This window comes from Tiliqua scincoides, chromosome 3, assembly GCF_035046505.1.
Source record: "Tiliqua scincoides isolate rTilSci1 chromosome 3, rTilSci1.hap2, whole genome shotgun sequence".
Taxonomy (NCBI): domain Eukaryota; kingdom Metazoa; phylum Chordata; class Lepidosauria; order Squamata; family Scincidae; genus Tiliqua; species Tiliqua scincoides.
Window position 1 is genome coordinate 112798586 of NC_089823.1, and position 15417 is coordinate 112814002.

Here is a 15417-nt window from a genome sequence, read left to right on the forward strand (position 1 = left end):
AAGCAATGAACAATTCCAAGGCAACAAACTGGTTTCTCAAGGAGTTCTAATAACTTTATATTTTTTCATTCTTAATTGCTGTATTAATTATGCAGACTCACTAGAATGCCTCAAAATGCACTGAAGTGCAAAAAAAATTTTTTTTTTTTAAAAACAACTAAAAAAGGAAGGCTAAAGGGAGAGCTCCTGTGACTGAATTAGCAGAGATTAAAGAGAATTTGAACAGCATGGGATGCTGTGTACTTGCTACTTGATTTCAAAGGTCTATTTACCAAGCAGCTCTGACATCTGTTTCACAAATAAGTCATTTATCCTACTTACCTGGCTACACTTATGACAGCTGCCAAAGAAATAAGAAAGAAAATTTGAAGTACAAAGAATAAATGTTCTAAGTGAAATTTAAAACACATAAGAAGGAAATTCAGACTTTTGTGCTTTTTATATCTGAATTTTAAAAAGTTGTATCTGTCTAAATGTATACAGTAGGGCCTTAGTATCCGCAGATTATCTATCCATAGATCTGGCTATCCATGGATCTGACTTCGCCCAACCTGAACCTCCGAAGGCAACTGGAGCAAGGGATTTCTGAAACCTGGAGGCTCAGCAGGCTTCAGAATGGCTTTTACGGCCATCAAACTGGAAGTGAAGTTTTTATGCCTTATAAGGCATTCTGAGGCATAAAAACATCACTTCCAATTTCCCTCAGGAAACCAGAAGTTGCTTTTTCTTTGCTGTAATGGCCATTCTGAAGCTCCCTTTAGAAGAGTTTAAAGGGACCAAAACCATGGATTTCTTTATCTGTGGTTTTCGGTATCTGCGGGGTGTGTGTGTGTCTGAGAATGGATCCCCTGCAGATACCAAGGCCCAACCTGTAAACATCTCAAGGTCAGAATTCACATTATTTCAGTTTCTGTAAAGCAGCTGCAAACAAGAAATAAGATTCTTTACTGAGTCAGACTAAAGCCTACTTTCCTTCCATGTTTCTCCACCATTGGCCAAATCAAACTTTCCACTTAGCAGCCCACCATTAGACTAGTATCCTCTAGTACAGTGCTTCCCAAACTCCTAAAAGGGAGTTGGGAGCACTGTAAGTTGTTGCAGGGGAGGGGGGAAGGCCACAGAACAATCCCCAGGATTGCACTGCTGCCAGAGATGGGAAGGTTTTTTTTTTCTTCTTTCCTGTAGCCAGTGCTGCAGTCCTGGAGGGTGGAGGGAACCTTTGGTAGGGCTTCCTGTGCCTGCTAAAGTCTAAAAAGAAAAAAAGAAAAAAAAAACTAGGCACTTTTAGTTCTGTTGCAAAAACCAGAAGTGCCCTTTTTTTCTTTTTCTTTTGTTTTCCTTTAGACCAGGGGTCTCCAAACTTTTTGGCCAGAGGGCCGCATCAAATAACTGGTATGGTATAGAGGGCCGGAAAAAAATTTAAATATAAAAGTTATATAAATAAATTAGAGATGGAACTTAGATGAGTGAATAAAGGAATGAATGGGCTCATTCATTCCATCTCTGGCCTTTAGAACACCCTCCAGATGCAACCAGAGCACAGCTCCAATCATGTTTGATCAAGTGGGCCAGAGGCTTTGAGGGGACAAGAGGCTGGCTGTGGGCCGGATAGAGGCTGGCCGCGGGCTGCATCTGGCCCCCGGGCTGGGGTTTGGAGATCCCTGCTTTAGATTTTAGCTCCCAGGACCCCCTAGGACTGCAGCCATGGCTGCAGGTAAGTTTAAAAAAAAAACAAAAAACCCTCCCGCCTCCAGCAGCAGTGCAATCCTGGGGTTTGCATTGCTGCCTTCCCATCTTCCTACCCCTTAAAGGGGCAGGATCAAGTGCTTCCCTGGCTGGTAGGTTGTAACCCACCAGTTTGGGAACAACTACTCTAGTAATGTATCCCTTATTTGCTCATACTCAGTAATAGCAATACATACTTATTTATTTTACAATGTTTAAATATCACTTTTCAACCTAAGAAGTTCACAATCAATTAATTGGATTTATAGACAGATCAGATTGCCCTTTTATTGACAGATCCTGTAAAATGTATCCAGATGTTAGAGAAAATTTTTTCTAAATATTATTCTCCAACTGGACTGAGAAATTTCCAGAGGCAAAAGGAGCAAGCCTCTTCCTTAAAACACTCTGCCTTCGAAATACCAGGTGCTGTTACTGCTTTCAGATGTATCTGGTATCTGCTTCTCTCAAAGGGAAGTTTCTCCTTTGCTTTCCTCAAAGGCAGGAGTGGCAGTGAGGGGCGTGACTCTCCTCAGTCTGCCAAGTGTTCATGCTGCAGCTGATGCTCTGAGAAGATAAATGGCGGACTCTTCTGGATGACTTAAAGCACAAACATATGCATGTATACTCAGAATTAAGTTCTGTGGTGCTCAGTTGATCTAGATGAGAAGGAAGATATATCAGTTAAAACAAAGGCTCTGCTTTTTTTTATGCTTAGACATGCTGGACGTTGCCATGGGTGACTGGCAATAAATTCAGTACATTAATTTCTCCATTATTTGAAAACAGATCAGATTGCTTCAGTGCATATACTGTGCCAAAAACATGCGAAAAATGTTCTATTTCCTTTAACCTTGTTTTCTGTATGAAGTGAATTCTAAGCAACTGGTTTTCTACTAAAGCAGGGCTTTTCAAACTGGGGCGTCACGACGCCCTAGCCTATGGGCCCTGGCCTCTTCCCCCTTAAGAGATGGTGGCAGCCTGGAGGCAGGGAGCTGCAGGGGCTTGGGTGCACTTACCCAAGCCTCCTGCAGCCTCCCGAAAGTGCGGGGAGCCCAGTGCAATCTTTAGCAGGGCTGGGCTCCCCGCAGCAGTGAAAGTGAAAGCGGAGCAAGGGGAGGAGGGGAGGGGGTATGATCGCTCCGCTTTTACTTTCACTGCTGTGTGGAGCCCTGCTGAAGATTGCAGCAGGCTCCCCACATCCCTGGGAGGCTGCAGGAGGCTTGGGTAAGTGCACCCAACCCCACAAGCACTTACAGTGGCTCAAACTCTCCATGAGAGTTTGAAAATCACTGTACTAAAGGGAAAAGGGTTTTCAGTGGTGTAGCTGAGGCATCTGCTGCTCAGGGTAACAGAAAATTTGGCGCCCCCATACAATGAAATCAAAATTAATTAATATATCATTAATTCAACTACAGGTTGAGTCTCATTATTCGCGAGGGTTCTGTTCCCAGAACTCACATGGATGGCAAAAAAGCAAATCAATTTAAAAAAAAACAAAGTCCTTTTGCTCAGGTGATTTAAAATCAGCCTTTTGCTGATCTTTTGAAATGCACACAGAGGTGATCAGTCCCTCTGCAGGCACTTAGGCTTCATTAGGAGGCAGCAATGCCTCCCTTCCCCACGAGCGCCAATGAAGGGGACAGAATGGAGGTGATAATCCTTCCTTCACGTGCTCAGGGGGAAGGGAGGAGTTAAACTGGAGAGAGAATGATTGAGGGATTGTCAGCTGGCTGCCCTCTCTTGCATTAATGAGGCTATTGTTAAATGACTGTTTTCCTTTAATTTAAAGGTTCTTCTCATCACAGTTGAGATAGAAAAATCTGTGGATAATTAGGTTATACCTGTAATCACTTGCATGACTGTCGCTCTACAACAGTAAAAAGCAGTTTTTAAACTGTGATTTTAAAGGGATGCATTTTTCCCCTTCTCCAGGGATCACCACATTCCTTCTCATTTGCAGTGGCCATTTGTGTTGAGTCAAATCTGTGTATAAAAAATCCATGTATAACAATGTTGGACCCATATATGTTTAAGAGGCAGTAATATATTATCAATCTATTGCTGTGAAATTCAGCATTCTCTAACCTCATAATTTAGAAAGTTGAAGGAAGAAGTGAAATAATATCAACATGAAAATAAAACTGAAATATGTAAGTTGACATAGGGAGATGACTGAATAAACAAATGAATAAAACAGTAAATTAGACAACTTTTTCATAATTATTTCCAAACAAAATTGGATAAATTTGGGTGGGTGGTTGTAAGCAATAAAATTAACAATGACAAATATTAAACAATGGAATGAAAAAATGTATAAAAATGAAATAGTGAAACTTGCTAGACTCTAGCTACACTGGAAAGGAGTTTGAGCATCATCAATTCAAATATGAGTTTCTGATGAACATCAAATGTCATTTGGGGTTACATTAGCAGACACACTGGCTACATGACAAGGCTAGATGGCTACGTGCCTGCCCCTCTTTTTACACACAGATTAAACCTCAATTCAAAGAACATTAACAATGTTATTTACCAGGATTCCATCTAATGCCATAATTCTGTGTGTGAAAAGCCAACCCCAGCTTTGCTTTGCAGCAATAAAACTACTTCACTGACTATTTTTGTATGGTTCAAATTTTTTCTAATTATGGTTCAAATTATTTTCTACATCAACTTTCCTTTAACTTTAATGCTGCCTTCATTCCAGTTATTGGACAATGAGAATGTATTACCCTGGGACACAAAGGGGTTTCATAAAAGGAAAGGTGTAAGAAAATGGAAATCCAGCACCTTTGCAGGAAAGGAGACCAGTGAATCAATTACAAAAACTGTCTATTTGCCTGCCCCTTTCAATCTTAGGTTGTATTCAAACTATTGGGCATGTAACTGAATATCTCAGCTGTACCTAAGAAATAATGGAGTGTCTCTACAGTAAAACAGAACAGCAGTAAACTGATGAGTTTAACCCAGCAGATACAGTGGCTGTAAACATGACAATTGCCTGTGATTGATTTCAGGCTTAATTACTCTACACAGAATGCCACAGCACTGTGCAGGAGAAAACGGGAGGAGAAGGGTTAACCTTCGAGATCAGCAAAGCACAGAATTCAGACTTTTAATGAGTATTAATGACCCTCAAGGGGTTCTGCAGCTTTGTATCAAACTTAGGAGAACTTTGGAAACTTGGAATGTGTAGCTGATTTATGCCAATAGAGTAAGCACAATTGCACAAATCAGCAAAATGGACAAGATAGGAGGTGGTGTGGCACTGCTGCTGCTGTGGGGACTGCACTGCTGCCCCTGAAGGAGTGCTGCCTTGTATACCCCTGCCCTATAGGAGCTATGCCTGTGAGCATTTTCTCTGCTCCTAGTTTACATTGTTAAAAACCCTGCTTTTTTTTTCTCACAGTCTTTGTCATTTACAAAGATTTTGTCAAATGCTTCTTTGTCATTTACAATTGGGCACAACTTTTGATGCTATGACCAGGATCCAGAGCTGAACCCAGTTGAAGCAAGCTTTGGAGCTAGTTGTTCTTGAGCAGTAGCCCCTTATGCTGCTTTGGCCGTTTGTGGTATATGAGGTACTGGAGGTCAGCTGTTTGAAGAAAAGAAGCCCAACATTTCCCTGGACAAGCCCTTTTAATGAGTCTCAGCAGCAGTTTGGATTCAGGCCTCAGTCTGCACATTTAATTTGAGCCAGGGCTTAGCTCCTGAATATGTTTTCACTGCAGGGCTCTTTCCCCATACCAGAAGAAGTAATAATGCTGTCAGAGCATTTGGAAAATGTATTTTCTTCACACTGAGATTACAGAGTAGGTAGTCGGGGTCAAAGCATGTTATTCCCCCCAGCATTTTTCATTTTAAATGTGAAGTCCTACCTATTTGCCATTATGAATGAAAGCCTCAGTAGTTTAATTTCCACCTGCTTTTCTCTCATCTTGGAACGGGATTTTTCCATTGGCAAGGATGGTTTTTCAATTTCAGTTTGGCTCCCCAAATTTAGTGGCAGCATGTGAACTAAAGCCCATTATATCTTCTGCAGTTCCTATTCCAGCTGGAGGAACCAGTGGTGAAATATTTCAATAGTTAGTCCTTTGCCCTGCTGGCAGCTTCTTGCAAACATTCCTGGATGTCCTTTCCTTCTCCCTCATATGTCTTTATCATTGTTTCATCTGCTGAGGTCTTACTGTCCTTTTATTTCAAAAGGGCCATCCATCTCAGCAAATAAGCTCCCAACTGACCTCTTGACTGCAAACAAAACATCTGACATTTTACCATTTTATGGTGTTCTAGCCTTCTGAAAGCATGGCTGAGTTCTTCCACGTACTGCTTTCCCCAATAAAGCAGAGAGAGAGAGAGAGAGAGAGAGAGAGCCATAAAAATGATGCTTTGTCATGCCTCCACATAGGTGGAAACAAGAGCTTGGATGTTTGTGTCTGTTGTACTGTTTTCTTCTTAACATAACTATGAGGTTTAATATAAAGCAATGCTTACAATATAAGCCAAATATGACTGGAGCCAAATATGAATCTTTATTAATATGATCTTTATTAATTAGACTTCTCAATTCAGAATGCCAGTTAAAAAAAACAATGAGAAATTATTTGGGCTTAAAATGTTTGGATTTTTTCATTTATTTTGGTCAGTTATTCCAGTGTCACAGCTAGCCTTTTGGAAGTGAGTGCTTTGGAACAAGAATTTCCACATTCATTTTTAATCCACCTGAGGCAAGAATCAGCTCGGTACTAAGGGACAATGTGTCATTATGGATTCAGACTGCATTGCTTGCTATCTCCAGGTGAATATGTGACTCATTAACCATCATCTCTTTCAGAGATTCCCTCTAGGCAGTACCATTCTCTTCTTACTCCGTATAAATTACGCAGTGGAACCATTTCTATTGATATGTCATTGCTACAAAGAAATTAAATAGTTTAGAGTTTAGCCTGGTAGCCATTCCATGGACTAAATACTTGTCAAATCAGACAAACCAGTTTGTTTCAAAGGAGTCCTATGAAGGGCAAAGAAGAGTAGTTAATGAGGGCAGATGGTTGTTGGATTCATCATGGTCAAGCAAAGCCATTCTTGATTGCCTCATGTTATCTGAGATACACCTAAGTTGAAAGTTGACCTATTTTCTTAGTTGAATAAAGATGATGAAACCAACCTTTTCAAGTCACATAACCTTTCTTTAGTAGTTAATGCTGGCAAATACAACATTTTACTTCTAATGACATCAGCATTTATAGTTTCTTTAAAATACCATCTCTACATCTGGCTCTAGCTTTTATATATTATGTATATAATACAGGAGTGTGTTGCTTAACAACCTTCTGCATAATGACAGACCGTATATACAACTATGGTCAAACAAAGAGGCACTTAATGAGGCAGTTAGGACTCTCTACACAACAAACAGGCTCTTAATGCAAGAAGAGGCAATCTATCTCCAGTAGCCTTTTTTTCTGGCAGGCAGTATCTGTTTACACAACAAAGGCACTAGATTGGGAAATATATATTTCCCCTTCTTTTTTGAGGCTATTCAATATGCTGATCAAATCGGCATATTTGATCAATTGAGGTGATAGTGATCTGAATAATTTCCTTGTCTTTAATATGGTTATTTAACTTTACATAGCATAGAGTGAAATCCTCTGCATACAGAGATCTAGGGAGTAAGCCTTATTTCCAAGTTTACATACTTAGAATAGAGCTGATAGTAATACATTGTGAACCTCTAGCACCAAACAGAGTAGCCCCTTCACCACAGTCAAATCTGTGACACTGAAGTCATCGTAGTTCAGCCCAGGCACAGCAGTACAATTCTTTTATTTCATGCCACATTCGTGATATGGAAGGCAGTGAGGGAAAACAAAATGTGTAATTCATTCTCAAGTTGTGTGGAAACTGGGTGTGAGACTGCACAATCTCAATGGCATTTTTAACATAAGATACTGTTTGGAAACCAAGCAGGTAAAATTAGAGGTTTCAGTTAGAAGGTAGTGGCAACTAATGGTAGTGCCAAATTTAGGTATAAGCTTAAAAAACAACAGCTACAGTTTAGGGCCTCATAATCCGCAAGGGCCTCAAAATAATATCTGCAAATAAGTCTGTAGAAGTTCTTTCTAAATTGAGCATTTCCTCATACTCAGTGTTGGGATTCAAATAAATTAACAGCAGGTTCTATGTCCTAATGACCATTTTAAGTATACCAAAAGATATACCAAAAGGTAGTTTAATAATTCATGTATTAAATACTCAAATAAGAACAATAAAAGAGGTGCACAAAACTAGATTATGATTTAAGTAAGAGTTTTAAAATATTAATGAAAAAATATTAAAAAATCTATCCTAACTGAGCATTCAGTGTTATCACAAATATAGCAAAAACAAGGTTGCTAGGATGTGATAACTATTCCACAAGGTGTTTGAATTACTCCATGATCAGATGCTTGGGAAGCTGTAAGGTGCCAGATTTTACAATGAGTCAGTTACCACACTGAATGCACAGTAACTCATGATGTGGTGATCAGATATCACAATGCCAGCCCTTTAATTTTTTTCCATTATCTTACCAGTATAGAAATAAATTTTATAGATTTAAATACTGTATACCACTTTTCTCTATGGTCAAAGTTCACATAAGACAATAAAACACATTACAACAAACCCAAAGCAACAAACAATATCTCTATCAAAACATTGTACAGATCAATGTAGGCAGAAAATAAGACTGCAGTCAAAACAAAGGCCTGCTTAGGATATATCAGTTTTTCAGCTCTTACAAAAAGACCAGAGGTTGCTCTATTGGGATGACATTCCACAGCTTTGTAATGACTTCCATAAAAGCCTCCCTCTGAGCTCTTGTGGTTTGCACCTGCCATAGGGATGGCATAGAAATAAGGCTTGCTGAGGATTTCAACTGGCAAGTAGGTTAATAGAAAGAAACCTTTGTACAGTATTGTGTGGGTTCATATTCATCAGACAAATTTCGTCTACCTACATCAGTGACTGAGTAAGTACCATAACTCTGTACCAAATGACAGCTTACCACAAACTATGTAACAACTTGGTAAGTTGGTTGTCAACATACAGTGCCCCCAACATCTTGGATAGCCAATAAATAAAACCCAACTGCACACTTCCTAACTGTCTCACTGGTGTTTGTCTCCTTAGGTACATGTGGATGCTTAAGAGTCAATCAGTGGTAAAGTACAAAATTTTCAATAGCACCTCTGTCAAAAATGTTGGGCATGGGCACATCTGTTGTCTCCTCAGCCTTTCTGTTAAGCCTCTTCTATCTTTGGTTTGTTTTTAGCAGATGAGGATTATCTAATATTGTCATACTTAACAACATTGCTGTAAGACCCTAGCGTGTCTCTGGATTCTTGAATACCATATGCTGACTGTTCCTCTTCTCAGGGTTGAGGTGTCTACTCAGGAAAGCTTCTCCCCATTTCTCAGGATACTGGAAGTTCTTTCTTCAGTGGTTCAAATAGGGGGAGGCACGAGGCAACCTGCTCCAACATGGTGTAGTGGTTCTGGAGTTGGTCTTAGAACTGGGAGATTTTGGTTCAAATCCCTGCTTGGCCATGAAGCTTCCTGGGTGACCTTGGGCCAGTCCCTTTCTTTCAGCCTCACCTACCTCACAGGGTTGTTGTGAAGGCAAAAGGAAGGGGAGGAACCATGTGCACTTCCCTGAGCTCTTTGGAGGAAGGACAGTATAAAAATGTGAAGTAACAAAGAAGCTTGCCCAGCTTCACCCAACAGGCCATTTCTTACTATCCAGACTTCTGGACCAGAAGCTCTCCACTGTCAATATTTCCCCAGTCCACCTCCCCCCACACCAAAAAACCCAGCAGTACTGTATTTTAAATACTGGCTACAGCACTGCCTTTGCTCAGGAGGTTTCCCCTCCCATCACAACTCCTGATGGCAGCTCTTAAAAACATAAGAACAGGGCTGGATCAGGCCAAAGGCCCATCTAATCCAGCTTCCTGTATCCTACAGAGGCCCACGAGATGCTTCAGGGAGCAACCAAGTCAACAAGAGACCCGCATCCTGGTGCCCTCCCCTGCATCTGGCATTCTGAGGTAGCCTACTTTTACCCATCACATTTGCACATAATCATCACAGCTTGACCTGTGATGGACTTTTCCTCCAGAAATTTGTACAGACCCCTTTTAAAGGCATGTAGGTGAGATGCAACCTGTGGCAAGGAGTTCCACAAACTAATGATGCACTGGGAAAAGACATGTTTTCTTATGTCCGGCCTGACTCTCCTGACACTCAATGTTAGTGGATGTCCCTGGTTCTGGTGTTGGGTGAGGATCCTCTTGGAAAGGATCGTTCCAAGAAGCAGCTGCAATTACCCCTCACACCCTCTAAGTAAGCCTGCCTACGTACTCACTGGCAGCCCAATCCTATGCATGTCTACTCAGAAGTAAGTCCCATTAGAGTCAATGGGACTTACTCCCAGGAAAGTGTGGCTAGGACTGGGCGGTGAGACCAGCAGACTGGCTGCTGCTGGGGCTCTTCCTAGCCTTCAGAGCGAGCTCGACTGCCCAGCCATGTCCTTCCTTGCAGGGGCTGCCCGCAGTCTCTGACCACCTCTGCTCAACGACATCCCGCAGGCAGCACCTCTTCAACTCTCTTCAGTGGCTCCCCCCAGTCCTGCATTGCCCCTCACCGAGTAGTCCCAAGTGAGGGAAACCTCGCCTCGCCTGCTCTCAGGCCTCGGCGGCGTTGCTAGGCAAGTGAAGCATTGTCAAGGGTCCAAGTGGCAGGGTCTCAGGAGCTGGTGTAGCCCAGCCCGTTCACAGGTGCAGCAGCACAAGGCAGGAGCTCTCCCCCTCCTCTGGAGAGGACCAGGAAGTGGCTGGAGGACCAGCCTCACCCCAGTGGAGACTAGGGGACCTTAGCCCTTCTGCATGGTCCCACTGCTGCCCGCCCACGCCAGGGAGGCTGAGAGCCTGGCGCATGCCCTACAGGCTGGCAGGAGGCGCATGCATGCCTGGGGCGTGGGGCTGGGCTGGGCGCGAGAAGCGCTCTGGAGCCTGCGCTGCGGGCAGATGCAGTGAGGCTCTCACAGGGACCTTTCAAGGTGCCCGCTCCCCGGCGCCAGGTAAAGGGTAATTGTTACCCTTTGTCTTATCCATCTGTTAACTTTCTTGAACCTTTTTTTAAAAAAAGCAATTATTGCTAAATTATTACTGCTTGAAAAGGATTTTACAGACTCCCTGGAGCACTCTGTACTTAGTTGTGTGCAAGAAATTCTATTCTTAATTAAAAGGCATTGTCTTTCCTTTGCTGTCTGTTTTCTGTGATACTTTCCCAATGCATTTCCAATTGGCTTTATATTGTCTTCCCAATATTTAAAATGCTTTAAGGCTTTCCAAGTTGCATTTGCTGTGGAAAGGCCTGTTTGGCCATTGCTGTATTCCAGATTTGTGAGTTATTGTGTTGGCATTCACACAGGTAAATGTATGTATGATTTGTGAACAATTTGTCTAAGCAGAGTCTCAAATGATTGCTACTCCACTGACACACACTCAAATCTGCAAAATGAGCCTTTGAAATTACTTTGTAATATAACTTTTTTCTTGTTGGGATGTATGCATTTGTTTACTAGATTTGTATCCTGCAATTTGGTTCAGAGAGCTTTCTGAGCAGTTCCATAAAACAGTATGCTTCAGAAGCTATTGAAAAGGAGGGCTAAAAATGAAAAAAAAAATGTATGTTGTGCTTTAGGTAAGGCAGGGGACAGCAGTCAAATTAAGCAATCCAATAAATGGGATGTATTATCAACATTTTGTTACGCTTTTTGTTATTTATAAGTGATGTTGATGGGACTTTTCTTCACAAGAGTCTGTCTTCTGTAACTTAATGTTGAGAACAAGAACATTAACATGTTTAGAACAAAAGGCGAAATAATGAACCCCGTGGTGTAGCTGGATCATTTAACACCCAAAGCCCATAAATTTTTGACACCCCCCCATACAACAAAATTTATTTAATTAATTTTTATTTTCACATTTTTATACCACCCTGCCTTTAAAGAGCTCAGGGTGGTGTGCATGGTTCCTCTCCTTCTTATTGTCTCACAACTCTGTGAGGTAAGTGAGGGTGAGAGATAGTAACAGTCATGAAATAAAATGAATAGTAATAATGGCCAGAAAATAAATACAGTGAATACCTCCCCACAAGCAATGAATGAATGTCAGTTCCCTCCTGTGCTATTGCTCTCCTGCACATACTACTCAGTGACTTACTGCCCAGCGTTTGGAGGTTCAATGTAGCCACCATGGTTAATAATCACTGATAGACTATAGTCCACCTTGAATATTTAGAATCCACTCAGGGCGCAACCCTAACCCCTTATGTCAGTGCTTTCCAGCAATGCAGCTCTGAGGTAAGGGAACAAACATTCCCTGACTTTGAGGAGGCCTCCGTGAGTGACACCCAACTGCAGGATGCAGCACATGTCCCATTGGCACTGCTATGCCAGTGCTGGAAAACACTGACATAAGGGGTTAGGATTGTGCCCTAAGTCACCTAAGCCAGTGACCAAAAACAACCAACCTTCCCGCCAGTAACATCAGTAGGGTTGGTGTCATCCAGTCTGGTAACTCATGGTGTCATCCACATTAAATTTTATTTTACTATAGAACAGTACAGGTCACCCAACCTATCAGTAACCAGCAAAAAAGCAGTGGCCAACTTGATGACACACAACTGAATAGGAGTTTGAGTATTAGCTCTGGTACATGGAAAACGGAGCTAACTCATAATAACATCTTATTGGTTCCCTGCTGCCTCATAATAACATCTCCTTAGCTCTCAGAACACTCAGACTCATTGGTCAGTTTTGAGTTAAGAAAATCCACTTTGTTTTATAAGTCAGATGTTTTCTTTTTCTGGTTATTTGGCTATAACTTCTTATACAGTATAACACAGATGTAAATGTGAAAGGGAAAAGTGTCTCTCTACTCTGTTCAGCTCCTGCATAATTTTGAGACATACAAAATCTTGCAGGGGGTGGACAGAGTGGATAGAGAGACGCTCTTTTTATCTCACAGTGGCCCACCAAATGCTTCAGGGAACACACTAGACAACAGACACAACCTGCGTCCTGGTGCCCTTCCCTGCATCTGGCAATCAGAGGCAGCCAAGCTCTACCTTGCACATACCCACCATGACTTGTAACCCGTGATGAACTTTTCCTCCAGAAATTTGTCCAATCCCCTCTTAAAGGCATCTAGGCAAGATGCCATCACTACTTCCTGTGGCAAGGAGTTCTACAGACTAATTACATGCTGGGTAAAGAAATATTTTCTTTTGTCTGTCCTAACTCTCCCAACACTCAACTTCAGTGGATGTCCCTTGGTTCTGGTGTTATGTGAAAGGAAAGAAAACTGGACTAGATGGGCCTTTGGCCTGATCCAGCAGGGCTCTTTGTACGTCCTTATGATATTTCCACAATTTTGGTCACTAGTGATGTCAACCCTTCCCCACCGAGGATGTCATCTTACGAACACGTTAGTTCCATGCTGTGTCATAACATCTCATTGGGTCTTCAGCCAATCAGTCTTATTGGTCCATTTAGAGTTAAGAAAATCTTATTTTTGTTACATAAGACAGTTGTATTTTTTATTTCTGATTTTTGGTTTTTTTTTCTTTTTTTGCTATAATGGAGATATTCCACTCTGGTTTGTTTCATTGCATTCTGCTGTAAATTACATATCAAATTATTTATAATATGATGGTTATATATACATTTCTAACAACCACGATTTTCACAATTTTGGTCATTAGTGATGTCACGCACACCCTGAGAGTGCCACCTGGGGTGGCTGGCCCCGCCCCAATAAGCTGAATGAACCATTAACAGCGCAATCCTAATCCTATCTTATCTGCATGCATAACAACTGAAAGACTTTTATGGCCTTTATTCTGTGGGCTTTTCCTGCTCTGATGCATATTAATGGGTTCACATATATTCTTCCTGCCATTGAGGTGGTTAGACAAGCTCTAGAAAGCTCATATAAAGAAGGATAAAGACTGAGTTTTATTCAGGAGATCTTGCACCAATAAAAAGGCCTTGCAATTACTCTTCTCCTAAGCTGTGCTGGATACAGCGGAGACCATGTAGAGCCCTGCTGCACCAGCACAATTTAGGATTGGACTGTCAATTGCAAAACATTCATGACAGGTTTAATAGCAGCCATGGGAAACTTGAATCTGATCACTATCACAGTTGCTGGGGGAGGGGTAAATCCTTTTTCCCCTATGTTATTTGCTTCATGAAATAACAAGCTGCTGTTAGTCCCAATGGTTATAATTATAATAAACTTAAAAAAAAAACTGGGAGATTTGATCATTTGTCATATCCAGTTTGGTTTGTCCATATCCAATTGGATCATTTGTCCATATCCAAGAAGAGAATATATGAGAAAGCAGGGGAAGTCCAATTAGAATAACCAGCTGCGGCTAGAAACCCCTATTATTTTTCTATAGATAGAATTCTTTGAACCAAATGGTGCTATCATATAATGTAACCAACCATAGGCATTTCTTTTGAGGTTTTTCAATTGATAATTATTTAATTAAAAACAGCAATACACCACTGTGTATCCTGACCTGTTTTCTTCAATGTTTCAGGAACTTCTATTATATCACTATGCTGAGGGACCCTGTATCACGTTACCTGAGTGAATGGAAACATGTCCAAAGAGGTGCAACATGGAAGACTTCCCTCCACATGTGTGATGGAAGGAGCCCCACCCCAGAGGAGCTGCCTATGTGTTACCTGGGAGATGACTGGTCTGGGGTCACCTTACAGGAATTTATGGATTGTGGCCATAACCTGGCTAACAACCGCCAAGTGCGTATGCTGGCAGATCTCAGCCTGGTTGGATGTTATAATTTGACCTTTATGAACGAGAGTGAAAGAAACATGATCCTTCTCCAAAGCGCTAAGAACAACCTGAAAAACATGGCCTTTTTTGGACTCACAGAATTTCAGAGAAAAACTCAGTATCTATTTGAAAGGACATTTAGCCTGGAGTTTATCTCCCCTTTCACTCAGTACAATATCACAAGAGCCTCTAACGTGGATATCAATGAGTCAGTGAGGAAACTCATAGAAGAGATGAACTTTCTGGATATGCAGCTGTATGAGTATGCGAAAGACCTCTTTCTCCAGCGATTTCAGTATGCCAAACAAGAAGAGCATGAACAGAATCGCCAAAAGCGACGAGAGGAGCGGAAAATATTGCGTGAGCAAAAGGTTCATGATTGGCAAAAGGAGAATGAAGAAGAAATAGGTGTTACTGAAGATTATAATAGTCAGGTGGAACGGTGGTAAATTGCTCTAATGTGCACTTGTGTATATATACACACAGACTTGGTTGAATTGAATTATTCAGTGGTGAATGATATATGGAACTCCAATTTATCTGATAAAAGTGATCGAATCTCTTGGCCACTCGTCAATCAACATTTTAGGTTTTTATAGATTTTGTCACGTAAGAGGACAATGTTTGGTTTTTACAGCTTAATCAGTGCTCTTCAATTGACTATTGAATAGTTTGTTATTTAAAAGAAGCCACCTATTAAAAGGAGTTTCCTGGTGGTTTTCCTTTTGGCTGTAAACCACAACTGAAACTTGGAAAGATGGCAGAAATTAAG

General features: G+C 41.3%; 1 protein-coding gene across 1 annotated transcript in view; it reads left to right on the plus strand.

Annotated features, from left to right (window-relative positions):
- HS6ST3 (heparan sulfate 6-O-sulfotransferase 3) overlaps nt 1-15094 on the plus strand; it is a 205436-nt gene extending 190342 nt beyond the window's left edge. The window contains exon 3 of the mRNA XM_066621613.1: nt 14389-15094. Coding sequence (XP_066477710.1) covers nt 14389-15094 — 706 coding nt within the window. The remainder of the gene's footprint in view (nt 1-14388) is intronic.
- The last annotated feature ends 323 nt before the right edge of the window (nt 15095-15417 follow it).